This window comes from Ranitomeya imitator, chromosome 3, assembly GCF_032444005.1.
Source record: "Ranitomeya imitator isolate aRanImi1 chromosome 3, aRanImi1.pri, whole genome shotgun sequence".
Lineage (NCBI taxonomy): Eukaryota > Metazoa > Chordata > Amphibia > Anura > Dendrobatidae > Ranitomeya > Ranitomeya imitator.
This window is the reverse complement of record NC_091284.1, coordinates 413029340-413048093: the sequence shown is the minus strand read 5'-3', so window position 1 is coordinate 413048093 and position 18754 is coordinate 413029340. Positions and strand designations below refer to the sequence as shown.

The 18754-nt window shown below is 43.4% G+C and overlaps 1 protein-coding gene across 2 annotated transcripts in view; it reads right to left on the bottom strand.

Annotated features, from left to right (window-relative positions):
* NIPAL3 (NIPA like domain containing 3) overlaps positions 1-18754 on the bottom strand; it is a 98380-nt gene that overhangs the window by 36482 nt on the left and 43144 nt on the right. Inside the window, exons 4-6 of one of the 2 annotated variants that reach the window (XM_069757132.1) lie at positions 18364-18535; positions 15082-15141; positions 6925-7070 (exon numbers count right to left, since the gene is read on the bottom strand). In XM_069757132.1, coding sequence (XP_069613233.1) covers positions 6925-7070; positions 15082-15141; positions 18364-18535 — 378 coding nt within the window. The remainder of the gene's footprint in view (positions 1-6924; positions 7071-15081; positions 15142-18363; positions 18536-18754) is intronic. The other variant, XM_069757133.1, reaches the window with a different exon arrangement.

Genomic DNA, 18754 nt, shown 5'->3' with positions numbered 1-18754 from the left:
GTCGAGTTAGCCAACTCCAGGGTGCCTCCAGTTTAGGAGCTTCCTATGTGGGCTGCGTGAACTGGTAGTCAAGGCTGGTTCTGTAGTGCCAGTAGGCCCAGCTCCCCCTGTAGGACTGTTGGGGTTCGGTAACTGCGGCTGCCTCGCGGCCTAGCTGTTCTCTCCTCTCCTGTGGGCCTTGGGGTCCACCACCTGGTCCCAGCACCGTCAGCTGGTTCCGGGCCGAGCCTTTGGCTTAGGTGCCTCCTCCTGGGTATCCGAGTTCCGCCAACGCCAGGCGGTCCTTGGTAGTGCTTTTAAGCGCGGGCACCTACAGCTTAGCAACCGGGTTCCAGCACCGTCAGCTGGTCCTCGGTCGTGCCATTGGCTCTTGCACACTGGGGCAACGCATCCGGGTTCCAGCACCGCCAGCTGGTTCTCGGCAGTGTTCTTGTCACAGGTACTCCCTCGTGCCAAGCCTGGTTTCAGCACCGTCAGCTGTTTCCGGGTTGTGTCAACTTCACTGAGACGCCTATGCTTGCCCCGTCGTGGGGCGGTCGAGTTAGCCAACTCCAGGGTGCCTCCAGTTTAGGAGCTTCCTATGTGGGCTGCGTGAACTGGTAGTCAAGGCTGGTTCTGTAGTGCCAGTAGGCCCAGCTCCCCCTGTAGGACTGTTGGGGTTCGGTAACTGCGGCTGCCTCGCGGCCTAGCTGTTCTCTCCTCTCCTGTGGGCCTTGGGGTCCACCACCTGGTTCCAGCACCGTCAGCTGGTTCTCGGCAGTGTCTTTTGCTCTTGTACCTTCTGCTCCCCATCCTGGTTCCAGTACCGTCAGCTGGTTCCGGGCAGAGCCTTTGGCTTAGGTGCCTCCTTCTGGGTATCCAAGTTCCACCAATGTCAGGTGGTCCTTGGTAGTGCTTTCAGGCACGGGTACCTCCTGCTTAGTAACCGGGTTCCAGTAACGTCAGCTGGTCCTTGGTAGTTCCATTGGCTCTTGGACATTCGGCTACCCATCCGGGTTCCAGTACCGTCAGCTGGTTCTCGGCAGTGTCTTTTGCTCTTGTACCTTCTGCTCCCCATCCTGGTTCCAGTAACGTCATCTGGTTCCGGGCAGAGCCTTTGGCTTAGGTGCCTCCTTCTGGGTATCCGAGTTCCGCCAACGTCAGGCGGTCCTTGGTAGTGCTTTTTAGCACGGGTACCTCCTGCTTAGTAACCGGGTTCCAGTAACGTCAGCTGGTCCTCGGTAGTTCCATAGGCTCTTGAACCTTCGGGTAGCCATCCGAGTTCCAGTTCCATCAGCTGGTTCTTGGCATTTTCTCAGCCTTCTTGTACCTTCTGCTACATTTCCAAGTTGAAGACCCTAACGTCGACAACCCGGAAGACCACCCCGATGACGACGACCCGGAAGACCACCCCGATGACGACGACGACGACGACGGCGGAGACGACGACGGCTGAGACGACGACGGCGGAGATGACGACACTGGAGACGAAGACCCTGGAGACGACAACATGGAAGACCGAGAAGCAGAAGAACAAGAGGCTGCAGAACAAAGAGCAGAAGAACATTAAGCATAAGACTTAATATCAGAGCAAAAGATATTATCTAAATTATATGCAGAAGAAGACTAAGCAGTGTATGGGGGTGAGTCCGTTCCTCCTCGTGGTGCCCCTGGATAAAGCCTGATGCTGCAGGCCAAACTGAACGCGGACAAATGTAACTTTTGTGACTGGCAGAACGGAAGGTGTAATCTTCCAACTTTTATAGATAACAACTACAGGAATGCCTGTCACAAATGAGAATATGATGAAGAAGTAGAATAGGAAGAATAATAACAGTGGAATAAAAAGAATATGTAGAATAGGAAGAATAATAATAGTTGAAGAAAATGAATATGAAGAATGTAATAAAAAAAAAAAATAGGTAGAAGATGAAGAAGAAGATGAATAAGGTGAAGAAGTTGATGTCAAGGATGCTGATGATGATGAAGATGAAAGTGTGGGAAAAGAAAAAAAAAAAAGAAAAAAAAGAAGGGGAAGGGCGTGGAATAGTGAAACATCAATATCTGACAAAATAAAAAAAATTTACATACTCAATATCTTTTTCAATCCGAACGTCTTTAAAAAAAGAAAAAAAACATGCTATTCTATTTGATTGGACTAATCCTCATTGCCTTTAATGTCTCCGCCACCTCCCCCATACATCCTACATTATTCTTAGTTGTTTTCCTTCAGGTAGAATGAACCTACAAGGAAAGAAAGGGTTTATTTTAATTCCGATATTTTGGTCCCATTGACTTGCATTGGGATCGGGTATCGGTATCGGCGATATCCGATATTTTTTGAATATCGGCCGATCCAAACCGATACCGATACTTTCCGATATCGGAAGGTATCGCTCAACACTACTCACAACTAATGTAACACTTGGTTTCTCCGGATTCAGCACAAACTGTTTTTTACCGACTAATGAAGTCTCAAAATTATTCAACCGCCTTCATGACCAGCATCATTAGTACTTAGATCACCCTTTGGTTGTTATGATCTGCTGCAGACGTGATACATAGTCACCAGCGTTCCTGAGGAACCTTAGTCCATTCCTCAGGGAAAATGGCCTCGATGTCATGAATATTATTGGACTATCAAGAGAGTGGTCCAAAAAGTGAACACTGTCCTGAACAAACAAGGTAAAAAGTATTGAATGTTCTTAGAGACAAAACGATACATATAATTAGAAGTTCAAATTGAAAGAAACCCTGGCTGCTCTACCTGGATATGGCAGGAAGAGGAAGCCATCACTGGCTGCCCCCAGATTCCTGAGGAGGCAGGTGGTTAAAACCCCTGGAGTTACTACAAAAGACCTACATCAAGATTTGGTAGTTACAGGAACATTTCGTTTTGATTTGCACAATAAGGCAAGGGTCACACAACCACTTTCCTCTCATCCGAGAAAATCAGTCCGATTATGCTAATCACACTCCGACGAGACGCTAATCAGAGTTTGAACAACTTATGATCAGTATGATCCAATTTTGTAGGATAAGGTGAGGATGGAAAAAAAGCAGATGTGCATGTCCACAGAATAACAGTGGTAATGATTACCAACATGGTTTACTTTATTAACCCGATTATGGTAATAAAAAACACATTGGCGCCTAGAATGTCGCACACCCCTCCTCCTCGACCGGGCACCTTAACCCCCGAGGGTGGTTTGCACATTAATGACCGGGCCAATTTTTACAATTCTGACCACTGTCCCTTTGTGAGGTTATAACTCTGGAATGCTTCAACGGATCCTGGTAATTCTGACATTGTTTTCTCGAGACATATTTTACTCTATGGTAGTGGTAATATTTCTTTGATATTATATTTGTGAAAAAAACAGAAATTTGGTGAAAATTTAGCAATTTTCTAACTTTGAATTTTTATGCCCTTATATCACAGAGATATGTCACACAAAATACTTTTTCTCATTTTTACAACACCATTTTTTTTTAGGGACCACATCACAATTGAAGTCATTTTGAGGGGTCTATATGATAGAAAATAACCAAGTGTGACACCATTCTAAAAACTGCACCCCTCAAGGTGCTCAAAACCACATTCAAGAAGTTTATTAACCCTTCAGGTGTTTCACAGGAATTTTTGGAATGTTTAAAAAAAAAAAAAAAAAATTTAATTTTTTTTTCACAAATTTTTTTACTTTAGCTCCAATTTGTATTATTTTACCAAGGGGAACAGGAGAAAATGGACCCCAAAAGTTGTTGTACAATTTGTCCTGAGTACCCCAATACCCCATACGTGGGGGTAAACCACTGTTTGGGCGCATGGCAGAGCTCGGAAGGGAAGGAGCGCCATTTGACTTCTCAATGCAAAATTGACTGGAATTGAGATGGGGCGCCATGTTGCGTTTGGAGAGCCACTAATGTGCCTAAACATTGAAACCCCCCACAAGTGACATTACTTTGGAAAGTAGACCCCCTAAGGAACTTATCTAGAGGTGTGGTGAGCACTTTGACCCACCAAGTGCTTCACAGAAGTTTATAATGTAGAGCCGTAAAAATAAAAAATAATATTTTTTCACAAGAATGAACTTTTCGCCCCAAACGTTGTTGTGCAATTTGTCCTGAGTACGCTGATACCCCATATGTGGGGGTAAACCACTGTTTGGGTGTATGGCAGAGCTCAGAAGGGAAGGAGTGCAGTTTTACTTTTCAATGCAAAATTGGCTGGAATTGAGATGGGACGCCATGTTGGGTTGGGGAGCTCCTGATGTGCCTAAACATTGAAACCCCCCACAAGTGACACCATTTTGGAAAGTAGACCCCCTAAGGATCATCTTATCTAGATGTGTTGTAAGAGCTTTGAACCCCCAAGTGTTTCACTACAGTTTATAACGCAGAGCTGTGAAAATAAAAATTCTTTTTTTTTTTTCCACAAAAATTATTTTTTAGCTCCAGTTTGGTATTTTCCCAAGGGTAACAGAAGAAATTGGACCCCAAAAGTTGTTGTGCAATTTGTCTTGAGTACGCTGATAACCCATATGTGGGGGGTAACCACCGTTTGCACACATGGCAGAGCTCGGAAGGGAAGGAGCGCCATTTGGAATGCAGACTTGGAATAGTTTGCAGACGTCACATTGCGTTTGCAGAGCCCCTAATGTACCTAAACAGTAGAAACCCCCCACAAGTGACCCCATATTGGTTGGAAACTAGACCCCTCAAGGAACTTATCTAGATGTGTTGTGAGAACTTTGAACCCAAAGTGTTTCACTACAGTTAATAACGCAGAGCCTTTAAAATAAAAAATCATTTTTTTCCCACAAAAATGTTTTTTAGCCCCCCACATTTTTATTTTCCCAAGGGTAACAAGAGAAATTGGACTGCAGAAGTTGTTGTCCAATTTGTCCTGAGTACGCTGATACCCCATATGTTGGGGTAAACCCCTGTTTGGGCGCACGGGAGAGCTCGGAAGGGAAGGAGCACTGTTTTACTTTTTCAACGCAGAATTGGCTGGAATTGAGATCGGAAGCCATGTCGCGTTTGGAAAGCCCTGATGTGCCTAAACAGTGGCCTGCAGGGAGGAGACGCTCGGTACAAGGTGAGCCCATTGCCTTGTACCGAGGGTCTCAGGGAAGCCCGCAGGGAGCCCCCTTCCTGTGCGATGCTTCCCTATGCCCCCGAAACGCTGCGATCATGTTTGATCACAGTTTGCCAGGGGTTAATTTTCCTGGAGCGGTCCGTGACCGCTCCTGGCACGGTCCGTGACCGCTCCTGGCACATAGTGCCAGATGTCAGCTGCGATAGTCAGCTGACACCCGGCCGCGCTCACGGGGGGATCGCTATGATGTACTATCCCGTCCCTGGGAATTAAGTCCCAGGTCACCTTGACGGGATAGTACGTCATATGGGATTAAGGGGTTAAAAGGGTTTTCCCACAAAATAATTTCATTTTAATCAGTAGATCTTGGAATAATAATAAGTTCCACAACTGGATTTGTTTATATAAAATGTTCCTGTGCTGAGATAATCTTATAAATGAGCCCCTGCTGTGTACTGTGTAATGGCTGTGTCTGACATACAGGGACATGGTCTGATCATATCAAAGTTCCTTTATCTAAAAAAAAAAAAAAAAAAAAAAGAAGTAGATGTTATCCCGTGCTATAATGTCTGCATACTCCCTTTGATTCCTCCCCTGTCCAGGAGATGTGGTATGATCAGACCATGTCCCTGCACAGTCAGACACAGCCATTACACAGTACACAGCAGAGGCACATTTATAAGATTATCTCAACACAGGAACATTTTTTTTAAAACTCATTCAATTGTGGAAATGATTATTATTCCAAGATCTATTAATTAAAATCAAGTTTAAAATTAACTTTGTTCATAGGAAAACCTCTTTAAATGCACCTGTCAGAGATTTACAAAGCATTTCAGGGCTAATACAGTTCACATCTGAAGAGTATAGTGTGGGTTCAGCTCCATAGCCCGCTGTATACACAGGCACCCAACATTAGACATAGCAGAATGTCCAATTTTGCTAAGGGGTTAATTGTTCTTGTTGATTAGTTTATGGCAAACAGCAGAAAGTTTATAAATGTTACTAAATAAACCTAATTTCAAATGAACAGTTTTGATTGCAACAGGACAATGACATGAAAACACAATGTTATTTTTTTTCTTAAAGGGAACCTGTCACCCCGAAAATCGCGGGTGAGGTAAGCCCACCGGCATCAGGGGCTTATCTACAGCATTCTGTAATGCTGTAGATAAGCCCCCGATGTTACCTGAAAAAGGAGAAAAAGACGTTATATTATACTCACCCAGGGGCAGTCCCGCTGCTGGTCAGGTCGGATGGGCGTCTCCGGTCCGCTGCGGCGCCTCCTATCTTCTTTCCATGACGTCCTCTTCTGATCTTCAGCCACGGCTCCGGCGCAGGCGTACTTTGCTCTGCCCTCTTGAGGGCAGACAAAGTACTGCAGTGCGCAGGCGCCGGGCCTCTGACCTTTCCGGCGCCTGCGCACTGCAGTACTATCCTCTGCCCTCAAGAGGGCAGAGCAAAGTACGCCTGCGCCGGAGCCGTGGCTGAAGACCAGAAGAGGACGTCATGGAAAGAAGATAGGAGGCGCCGCAGCGGACCGGAGACGCCCATCCGACCTGACCAGCAGCGGGACCGCCCCTGGGTGAGTATAATATAACGTCTTTTTCTCCTTTTTCAGGTAACATCGGGGGCTTATCTACAGCATTACAGAATGCTGCAGATAAGCCCCTGATGCCGGTGGGCTTACCTCACCCGCGATTTTCGGGGTGACAGGTTCCCTTTAACTGCAAAAAGCTAAATGTCCACGTTGTATGACAGTGGATCTTGGGGACTGGCGCAGCCAGAAATGACTACACTATTATTAAAGCTATCTTACACCCCACATGCACAAATGTAAAACTTACCATGTACAGCAAGAATGGCCAGTTTACTAAGTGTCTAACGATGTTCTCTCCTGTCATCTTCTCATGACTGTTGGGCCCAAAAGTTATCAGCAGATACGTGCCAATGACCGCTAAGCCACAGCCTAAAAAGGACAAGATATAACGTCCTTTTGGGGGATGGAAGAAGACACATACAGAAATCAGAGAAGGCTGGATTAGTGAACATGCAGGTGAAAATCTGCTGGTTACATGATCATAAAATCAGTAAGTCATTGAAGTGAGGTGATATTGTGCAAAAAGGTAAAGTAGTATGAAAATGAATGCAAAGGATCAGAATGTGTCAGAAGGGCTATGGTGCGCGATTAAGCTCTGCTACATGCGGATGAAAGCCACACCCTCCTGCAGCGGCCAATCAGGGCAGTAACACTGAGGCATTAGCGGTATTCTTCTTTGCCTATTGGCTCCTGCAGGTGGGCGTGGCTTGTGGCCACATATGGGCAGTGCACCCTACGATTGCACCATGAGCAGAATTAAAGCAACTGGCTGCTGGTCTACTTTCTTGCACAAGGCTTGAAAACTTTCCTTTAGAGTTTTTAAAAGGACAGGTGAAAAAGTTAAAACAAAACATCTATTTCTTAGTCTGCATGGCTGTCTTCTCCAGAAGCAAACAATCCTAAACTGCATGCTCGCAAACGCCAGAAGCCTGACAAACAAGATGGAAGAACTAGAAGCAGAAATATCTACAGGTAACTTTGACATAGTGGGAATAACCGAGACATGGTTAGATGAAAGCTATGACTGGGCAGTTAACTTACAGGGTTACAGTCTGTTTAGAAAGGATCGTAAAAATCGGAGAGGAGGAGGGGTTTGTCTCTATGTAAAGTCTTGTCTAAAGTCCACTTTAAGGGAGGATATTAGCGAAGGAAATGAGGATGTCGAGTCCATATGGGTCGAAATTCATGGAGGGAAAAATGGTAACAAAATTCTCATTGGGGTCTGTTACAAACCCCCAAATATAACAGAAACCATGGAAAGTCTACTTCTAAAGCAGATAGATGAAGCTGCAACCCATAATGAGGTCCTGGTTATGGGGGACTTTAACTACCCGGATATTAACTGGGAAACAGAAACCTGTGAAACCCATAAAGGCAACAGGTTTCTGCTAATAAGCAAGAAAAATTATCTTTCACAATTGGTGCAGAATCCAACCAGAGGAGCAGCACTTTTAGACCTAATACTATCTAATAGACCTGACAGAATAACAAATCTGCAGGTGGTTGGGCATCTAGGAAATAGCGATCACAATATTGTGCAGTTTCACCTGTCTTTCACTAGGGGGACTTGTCAGGGAGTCACAAAAACACTGAACTTTAGGAAGGCAAAGTTTGACCAGCTTAGAGATGCCCTTAATCTGGTAGACTGGGACAATATCCTCAGAAATAAGAATACAGATAATAAATGGGAAATGTTTAAGAACATCCTAAATAGGCAGTGTAAGCGGTTTATACCTTGTGGGAATAAAAGGACTAGAAATAGGAAAAACCCAATGTGGCTAAACAAAGAAGTAAGACAGGCAATTAACAGTAAAAAGAAAGCATTTGCACTACTAAAGCAGGATGGCACCAATGAAGCTCTAAAAAACTATAGGGAGAAAAATACTTTATCTAAAAAACTAATTAAAGCTGCCAAAAAGGAAACAGAGAAGCACATTGCTAAGGAGAGTAAAACTAATCCCAAACTGTTCTTCAACTATATCAATAGTAAAAGAATAAAAACTGAAAATGTAGGCCCCTTAAAAAATAGTGAGGAAAGAATGGTTGTAGATGACGAGGAAAAAGCTAACATATTAAACACCTTCTTCTCCACGGTATTCAAGGTGGAAAATGAAATGCTAGGTAAAATCCCAAGAAACAATGAAAACCCTATATTAAGGGTCACCAATCTAACCCAAGAAGAGGTGCGAAACCGGCTAAATAAGATTAAAATAGATAAATCTCCGGGTCCGGATGGCATACACCCACGAGTACTAAGAGAACTAAGTAATGTAATAGATAAACCATTATTTCTTATTTTTAGGGACTCTATAGCGACGGGGTCTGTTCCGCAGGACTGGCGCATAGCAAATGTGGTGCCAATATTCAAAAAGGGCTCTAAAAGTGAACCTGGAAATTATAGGCCAGTAAGTCTAACCTCTATTGTTGGTAAAATATTTGAAGGGTTTCTGAGGGATGTTATTCTGGATTATCTCAATGAGAATAACTGTTTAACTCCATATCAGCATGGGTTTATGAGAAATCGCTCCTGTCAAACCAATCTAATCAGTTTTTATGAAGAGGTAAGCTATAGGCTGGACCACGGTGAGTCATTGGACGTGGTATATCTCGATTTTTCCAAAGCGTTTGATACCGTGCCGCACAAGAGGTTGGTACACAAAATGAGAATGCTTGGTCTGGGGGAAAATGTGTGTAAATGGGTTAGTAACTGGCTTAGTGATAGAAAGCAGAGGGTGGTTATAAATGGTATAGTCTCTAACTGGGTCGCTGTGACCAGTGGGGTACCGCAGGGGTCGGTATTAGGACCTGTTCTCTTCAACATATTCATTAATGATCTGGTAGAAGGTTTACACAGTAAAATATCGATATTTGCAGATGATACAAAACTATGTAAAGCAGTTAATACAAGAGAAGATAGTATTCTGCTACAGATGGATCTGGATAAGTTGGAAACTTGGGCTGAAAGGTGGCAGATGAGGTTTAACAATGATAAATGTAAGGTTATACACATGGGAAGAAGGAATCAATATCACCATTACACACTGAATGGGAAACCACTGGGTAAATCTGACAGGGAGAAGGACTTGGGGATCCTAGTTAATGATAAACTTACATGGAGCAGCCAGTGCCAGGCAGCAGCTGCCAAGGCAAACAGGATCATGGGGTGCATTAAAAGAGGTCTGGATACACATGATGAGAGCATTATACTGCCTCTGTACAAATCCCTAGTTAGACCGCACATGGAGTACTGTGTCCAGTTTTGGGCACCGGTGCTCAGGAAGGATATAATGGAACTAGAGAGAGTACAAAGGAGGGCAACAAAATTAATAAAGGGGATGGGAGAACTACAATACCCAGATAGATTAGCGAAATTAGGATTATTTAGTCTAGAAAAAAGACGACTGAGGGGCGATCTAATAACCATGTATAAGTATATAAGGGGACAATACAAATATCTCGCTGAGGATCTGTTTATACCAAGGAAGGTGACGGGCACAAGGGGGCATTCTTTGCGTCTGGAGGAGAGAAGGTTTTTCCACCAACATAAAAGAGGATTCTTTACTGTTAGGGCAGTGAGAATCTGGAATTGCTTGCCTGAGGAGGTGGTGATGGCGAACTCAGTCGAGGGGTTCAAGAGAGGCCTGGATGTCTTCCTGGAGCAGAACAATATTGTATCATACAATTATTAGGTTCTGTAGAAGGACGTAGATCTGGGGATTTATTATGATGGAATATAGGCTGAACTGGATGGACAAATGTCTTTTTTCGGCCTTACTAACTATGTTACTATGTTACATACATTTGGCAAGGAGAACAGCAAATCCTTCTGCTTTCCTCCCATCTAAGGTTGGCACTGCTGAAGCTTCCATGATTTAGCTAAAGCATACAGTCTTTTTAGGCTACAGAACAGGTAAAGGGATAGTCAAAGGATAACATACCCTATATATATGAAAGTCAGAGGTGGGTGGGAATTTGGAAGAGCTGCTCCAGCTCTGATCATCAACACATCATTTGAATGACCACCATGTAATTATAAATTTCCCTACACACAACGTTTAGGATCATATTAAAAAGAGGTAGTCTACGCAAGCCATGTAGGATAAAAACTTCCCCAGAATTACAGTTTCACATTCCCCAGCACTGGAAGTGAGAAAACAATTTGTGATTGTGTCAAAGCTTTCAAAGAAGCGGAAGAGAGCCATTGGCACATGACGGCAAATACAGTCATGGCCAAAAGTATTGACACCCCTGCAATTCTGTCAGATAATACTCATTTTCTTCCTGAAATCATTGCAAACACAAATTATTTGGTATTATCTTCATTTAATTTGTCTTAAATGAAAGAACACAAAAGAGAATGAAGCAAATGGCAAAACATTGATCATTTCACACAAAACTCCAAAAATGGGCCAGACAAAAGTATTGGCAACCTGAGCCTAATACTTGGTTGCACAACCTTTAGCCAAAATAACTGCGACCAACCGCTTCCGGTAACCATCAATGAGTTTCTTACAATGCTCTGCTGGAATTTTAGACCATTCTTCTTTGGCAAATTGCTCCAGGTCCCTGATATTTGAAGGGTGCCTTCTCCAAACTGCCATTTTTAGATCTCTCCACAGGTGTTCTATGGGATTCAGGTCTGGACTCATTGCTGGCCACCTTAGAAGTCTCCAGTGCTTTCTCTCAAACCATTTTCTAGTGCTTTTTGAAGTGTGTTTTGGGTCATTGACCTGCTGGAAGACCCATGACCTCTGAGGGAGACCCAGCTTTCTCACACTGGGCCCTACATTATGCTGCAAAATTTGTTGGTAGTCTTCAGACTTCGTAATGCCATGCACACGGTCAAGCAGTCCAGTGCCAGAGGCAGCAAAGCAACCCCAAAACATCAGGGAACCTCCACCATGTTTGACTGTAGGGACCGTGTTCTTTTCTTTGAATGCCTCTTTTTTTCTCCTGTAAACTCTATGTTGATGCCTTTGCCCAAAAAGCTCTACTTTTGTCTCATCTCACCAGAGAGCATTCTTCCAAAACGTTTTAGGCTTTTTCAGGTAAGTTTTGGCAAACTCCAGCCTGGCTTTTTTATGTCTCAGGGTAAGAAGTGGGGTCTTCCTGGGTCTCCTACCATACAGTCCCTTTTCATTCAGATGCCGATGAATAGTATGTGTTGACACTGTTGTACCCTCGGACTGCAGGGCAGCTTGAACTTGTTTGAATGTTAGTCGAGGTTCTTTATCCAAATCTTGTGTTGAAATCTCTTGTCAATTTTTCTTTTCCGTCCACATGTAGGGAGGTTAGCCACAGTGCCATGGGATTTACACTTCTTGATGACACTGCGCACGGTAGACCCAGGAACATTCAGGTCTTTGGAGATGGACTTGTAGCCTTGAGATTGCTCATGCTTCCTCACAATTTGGTTTCTCAAGTCCTCAGACAGTTCTTTGGTCTTCTTTCTTTTCTCTATGCTCAATGTGGTACACACAAGGACACAGGACAGCGGTTGAGTCAACTTTAATCCATGTCAACTGGCTGCAAGTGTGATTTAGTTATTGCCAACACCTGTTAGGTGCCACAGGTAAGTTACAGGTGCTGTTAATTACACAAATTAGAGAAGCATCACATGATTTTTCCAACAGTGCTTATACTTTTGTCCACCCCTTTTTTATGTTTGGTGTGGAATTATATCCAATTTGGCTTTAGGACAATTCTTTTTGTGTTTTTTCATTTAAGACAAATTAAATGAAGATAATAACAAAGAACTTGTGTTTGCAATCATTTTCAGGAAGAAACAGAGTATTATTTGACAGAATTGCAGGGGTGTCAATACTTTTGGCCATGACTGTATGCTGTCCATCTCCATAAATGCTGGGACTGCATAACAGAACACAATCCTAACAATTTGTTTGGTAGGCCAGGTGCACTCCACTGTATTTTCCAAGTGCAATGCAACAAAATATCAGATCGCACTGGGACCAATGTTAGTCTATGGGGATGTGCAGCTCAGATTTTTTCCTTGGACTGAATCTATATATTCGGATTGCCCTTGGCCATGCAAGTCAATATTAGTCAATTTGCATAATCGGCCCTATTCTCTCGGATGACAGAATACATGAGTCTGCAACTGCCCTCAAGATTTCAATTGCTAGAATGCCTAGAAAGTTTTCTTCGTCAGATGGGAAACCCCTTTAACCTTAGGTGTTTTTTAAAATAAAAAGGAAGTATTGAAGAAAAAATAGGGTCAATAAGGAAAAATAAACAAATATATGATTACAAGGAAAAGCAATGTTTAACACTAAAGTTTAAGCCATGCCAATATCTTAGCCCAAGTAACCCTTTAAGTGCAGTGGGAATCAGACACCTCCTGTGCAATCAGTTGTGTCCAAATCAGATCGGTGGGTGCAGTATTTCACTATAACAAGCGTAGAGGCGACACATCACACACTGGTGGCTAATGACCCAGGTAATGGGCATGACAGTAGTAATAAGAAAAATCTGAGATGACTGTGTATAATTATGATCATATGGACAAAACTAAATGCACAGAGCCAGGATTGCATACAGTGTGTTAGCAAAGCAACAAGCACACTATCGGCCAGAGCTTCTCAGGTTACCAAAAGGGAAAAATGACATTCATTGTCCTGTGAAAAGAAGGTTTAAACTGTATGTCTAACACAAATATCAAAAGTCATCTGGATACCAGAAATTGTATAAGCCAAAAGTAAGGTAAGTGGTACAAACGGAGACTAGACAGTCTTAAAGTACGGTACGTTTATCAAAGTGGTTCATACTTCTGATAAGTATGGTGCATCTTTAGATGTATAGTGCCCGATTCCTCAATATCTTTACATCAGAATTCTGGCATAAATACCTGGAAATGTTGCCAAATATCTTGACCTTGAGCAATAAATTAGCAACTTTTGGCTTTTTCACAGAAACCCCAGACAGCTTTACGGAAGTAGGGGGCACTAGGGTGGGAGGGGCACATGACAAATTCATCATTCATCATCAGAGGTGGAAATTACGCCAGATATGTACTCTAGTACTAAAGTAACATTTCTCGATGAGGCACACGGCTGCTGTAATATGCGCCTAATTCAGTAAGAGGCATGCATTTTACTTTAGCGCTGCTTCCATTAGAACTCGCATGCACAATTCCAGTCTTAATGAATCAGACCGTTAGTCTTAAGTTTGCACCACTTACTAGATTGCGTCATTCTTTTTGGCCACATACCCTTCGTCAGGCAAGGCACAGAAAGTGTCTAAAACACATAAGAAAGTGGGGTACTAGTCGAGCGAGCCAGATGGAAATGTTTCCAGAATTCTGGCACATTTAGCATAAAGCTACTTTCACACTTACGTTTTTTTGAATCCGTCACAATGCGTCGGCGCGACGTATTGATGGATGCATCAAAAATAGTGAAAAACGGATACAACGCATGCAGTATTTCGACGGATCCGCTAGACGGTTCCGTCGAAAAACTGGATCCGCTACATCCGTTTTACCATCCATTTCATCGTTTTCATCGTTTTTTTTGACGGATCCGTTTTCCATGCCTAAAAATGGGAGTCTCCCAAATGTGATTGGCTACTGGAAAATAGGGAAACCAATATATTGACTGGCTGGCTGCCGTCAGGCTGGCAGGAGTCTTGCTGGCACATTTGGGGGTGATGCCCCAGGCCAGGTTTATATAGATTTGGGGCATGTCTGGACAATTGGCTACAAATTCCTGATTCTGAGCATGCTCAGTGTAAAAAAAACGGATTCCAGCGCTGGATTCCGTCATACGACGTGTCACAACGGATCCTGCGTCCATAGGCTTCCATTCTAGTCAACGATGTATGCCGCAGGATCCGTCGCAACACATTTTCCCGACGCAGGCAAAAAACGTTACAGTGAACTTTTTTTCCAGACGATGGTCTGCCAAAACACGACGGATCCGCAGTCCGTCGCGATTCGTCACTAATACAAGTCTATGGGAAAAAAAACGGATCCTGCGGGCACATTTGCAGGATCCATTTTTTTCCCAAAACGACGCATTGCATCGGATCGGAAAAGACGGAAGTGTGAAAGAGGCCTAAGTATCCCCATTGATTGATTAACCAGAAAAAATAACAGTTACCATCTGCTGTAGGCAGCAAACAACACTATGGAGCAAATCATTTACAACAGGGGGGCTTCCCAAGGAAAACTCAAAGTTCTCTGCTGCCCAGTAGATGTATACCTGGACAGGGAACAGACAAGTAGAGCTATTCAGTAGCACAGTTGGCCGTCCGACAATAATGAAAACATAAAAAAATTATTTAGGAAACTTACAGTATGTTTATATTATGACACTTATTAAAATGACTAAGGAGTGTTGTATAAAAAAAAAGGAAACTAAATGCCCCCAATGTAATCAATACTCACTTAGGAATTCCTTTGGCTTCCACTTTTCCTTAATAAATATAATGCCTATTATTGAGCTTGCTGAAAAAAAGAAGAAATAAAAACCTCTATATTGAATTAGTATTTCATAAAGCCACCGATTAAGAGTTAGCTCAAACTCCCACACCATGTGGTAAAACTATGAAATTCTGACAGACCGCAGTCCCAACAGAGGGAGCTCATAAGATTTATGCAGTGAATTAAAAGGTATTGCCCGCTTTAATTCTTTCTGAACACCGTATACACCTGCAAGTCTTATGCTGGATGTGGCTGTAAGGAACATTGGGTGCCAGCTGTGTTATAAAGCCAGCATCTGTCTCTAAAAGCAGTGCCTGGAGATAGCTGTTTATTTGGATGCTGTTGTCAATTTCTGACAACAGCGTTTAAATGTTTGCGATCTATGTGGCGCCCATCACCCCAATTCCTCATAACAAAATTATGTTTTGGCAATTTAATCAAAACATTGTACATAACCCCCTAAAAAAAACAAGTCCATAACAGGCTCCATGGTAGGAAAAATACAAACGTTTTGGGTCTCAGAAATTGCAACAAACCAATTTTTATAATGCAAAGTTTTATGCTTTTTTAGATTTTGGAGAACTCTCTGAGCTCAGCGCTGCACTGTGAGACATTCTCATTGTGCGAGCGGTTATCTCATTGAGGTACCGTCTAGGTTGGAAACTACCGTATTTTCTGGTGTATAAGATGACTGGGCGTATAAGACGACCCCCAACTTTTCCATATAAAATATGGAATTTGGGATATGCCCGCCGTATAAGACAGGGGTCATCTTATACGCCCCGTCATCTTATACGGCGTGTGCGGTGTGTATGGATCCCAGGGTCTGGAGGAGAGCAGACATTCCTTCAGGCCCTGGGATCCATATTCATGTAAAAAATAAAGAATAAAAATAAAAAATATGGATTTACTCACCGTCTGACGGCCCCAGGCTCTCAGCGGTGCAAGCGGCAGCCTCCGTTTCTAAGAATGCATTGAGCGTAGGACCTGCGATGACGTCGCGGTTGCGTGCCCACGACGTCATCGAAGGTCCTTCACGCACTGCATTCTTAGGAACAGAGGCAGACGCTTGCACTGCTGAGAGCCCAGGTCCGTCGGAGGGTGAGTATATCCATATTTTATATTTTTATTCTTTATTTTTTACATGAATATGGATCCCAGTGCCTGAAGGAGTCTCCTCTCCTCCAGACCCTGGGAACCATCCAGGATCGCTCCCTGCACCCGTACCCGGCGTATAAGATGACTTTTTGGATGATTTTCAGGGGTTAAAAAAGTCATCTTATAAAGCCAGAAAATACGGTATTTATCCCCAGACATGGATTACGGCGTGAAACAGAATGACGGACAGGTAAGGGATATGGTTATTTTTATTTTTCAGGAGACAATGGCTTGAATGGAGTTAGGTGATGTTGGTGTTAGGCGAGTATAACCGTGTTTGTTATTTTAGAGCAAAAGTGTTTCTTTTTTTTATTTCAAAAAAGGACTTTATTCTGGCTGTGTGTTTATTTACAATATAATTACAGGATTAGTGATGGAGAGGCTAGAGACACCGCACTATTACTATCTCGTGGGTTTGATGCCACCAGACAGTACAAAGTTGACATCAACTCCAAAAATATTACCCCACTTCCCACCGCTACAGGGCAAGAGGAAAGAGCTGCAGGCAGCTATGTTTAGGCTGGACCAGTATCCATGGCCCCTTACCAGCCAGAGAATACCAGTGCCTAGGTGTCTGCTTTAGCTTGGCTGGCTGTCAAAATGCTGGGGGAAGAGGGAAGACCCAACGCCGTTTTTCTTTAATTATTTAAATAATTTAAAGAAATAAAGAAATGGCATGGGGACTCCTCTATTCTTGATAACCTGCTTTGCTAACGCTAACAGCTGAGTGTTGCAGCCCACAGCTGTCAAAATAGCCTGGCCGATTATCAAAAATACAGGGGAACCCACACCATTTTTTTTTAATTATTTATTTATAGCGCAGTCTGATGAAAGATCCCATCAGCTGCCGCCTGCTCTTGCTGTTATTAACAGCAGAAGGCGTAGTAGTCCCATCAGCCAATGCCAGTGCCCAGATGTAAGCTTTTTACCTCCAGTCGCAGCTGCAGACTCACGCTGTCATTTGACAGCATGGGAACCACAGCTCTCTGACAGGCGGTAATATTTTTACCGCCTTTCAGAGGCACTGTTTGCCATGCACATGGAAAAATCACTGCACTCATCCAATTCAGAAAAAGTTGTTTAGATGAAAAATGTTATTAAAGAAACGGTGGTGAAAACAAAGCAACAATCTCAATGTGGTATTCTAATAAGGCAATCTTTTAACGTTTCGGCCACCCAGTGGCTTTGATCACAAAAGTGCCTGTGTAGTGATTCGTACATATGTTTATGTCGCTCGAGGGTAATCAAAGAGGAGGCTGGCCCAAAACATAGCCCGTGTGGCGTTGAGCCTGCAGGGCTGGAGTATATCCCAAAATGCACAGTGGTGTTGGCGCCGTTTATGCACACCTGCCTAGACGACTTATGGATAATTAGGTATCCATTGGTCGCGCAGCGGGAGCGGCAATACTAGGTCCTAGCGTTGGTGGCAAAGTGGGGGAAGCCGACACGAACTGTGTCTTGGCAGAGAAGGCCACTGGGTGGCCGAAACGTTAAAAGATTGCCTTATTAGAATATCACATTGAGATTGTCGCTTCGTTTTCACCACCGTTTCTTTAATAAAATTTTTCATCTAAGTAACTTTTTCTGAATTGGATGAGTGCAGTGATTTTTCCATTTCAAGTGCTTTATGGGACCATTGGGTCCGTTCACTTGCACCGTCAAGAAACTGTTTTTAGTGTCGAGTGCTAGCTTTTCGTTTTCTTTGGCATGCACATGACAGAATGGCAAACACTGGATGTTCAGGCCTCCCATTCAATTGAATAAGGTTTGGGTTCATGTACTGTTCTGGTACCTGAACCAAACTTTTTTTTAATTGTTCGGCCAAACTCACCGGACCCGCACATCCAGGGGTTCGCCCATCAGTAGTCAACACCTTACTCAAAATGAGCCCACTGGATTCCCCAAACTATGAAAGTGACTCTTAGGTCCACCAGCACAGTATTTGCCTACACACTATATATCCTACAAGGCATCATTAGAATCAGCCCGACACCGACGCAAGAATAGCAGGAACTAATGGAGCAGATACATACGGTACGGTACTTATGGCCAAGACAAGAATGAGCGTTTCTTGCCAAAAGAACTTACCTATGAGAGACACAGCACTGAGGGGCACAATAAGAGACAGAGGAGCAAAGGCATAGGATGAAAACACGGCTACCTCGCCCAATATCATTAATAGGAGACCAAGCCACCATGTCTTCGTCTTGAAGTATGAACGAGGGTCTTTGGTTCCAGCCAATCGCACGTGACTGTATTTCTAAGAAGGAGACAAAGTGGTTTATTAAGGAATTTCTTCAGATATACTTTCAGTAAACATCTGTCACAGCCGAACATTTCAGATATAGGACGAATACCTAATTATTCAAGGATCCAATGTCAAAAATATAATGAGAAATTGGCCCCCTCCTGCTGGAACCCCTAGTGGTTAGGTGTAATCTGGCAGTGACGCTTCTATGCAGTGCTTATTCACATCTGA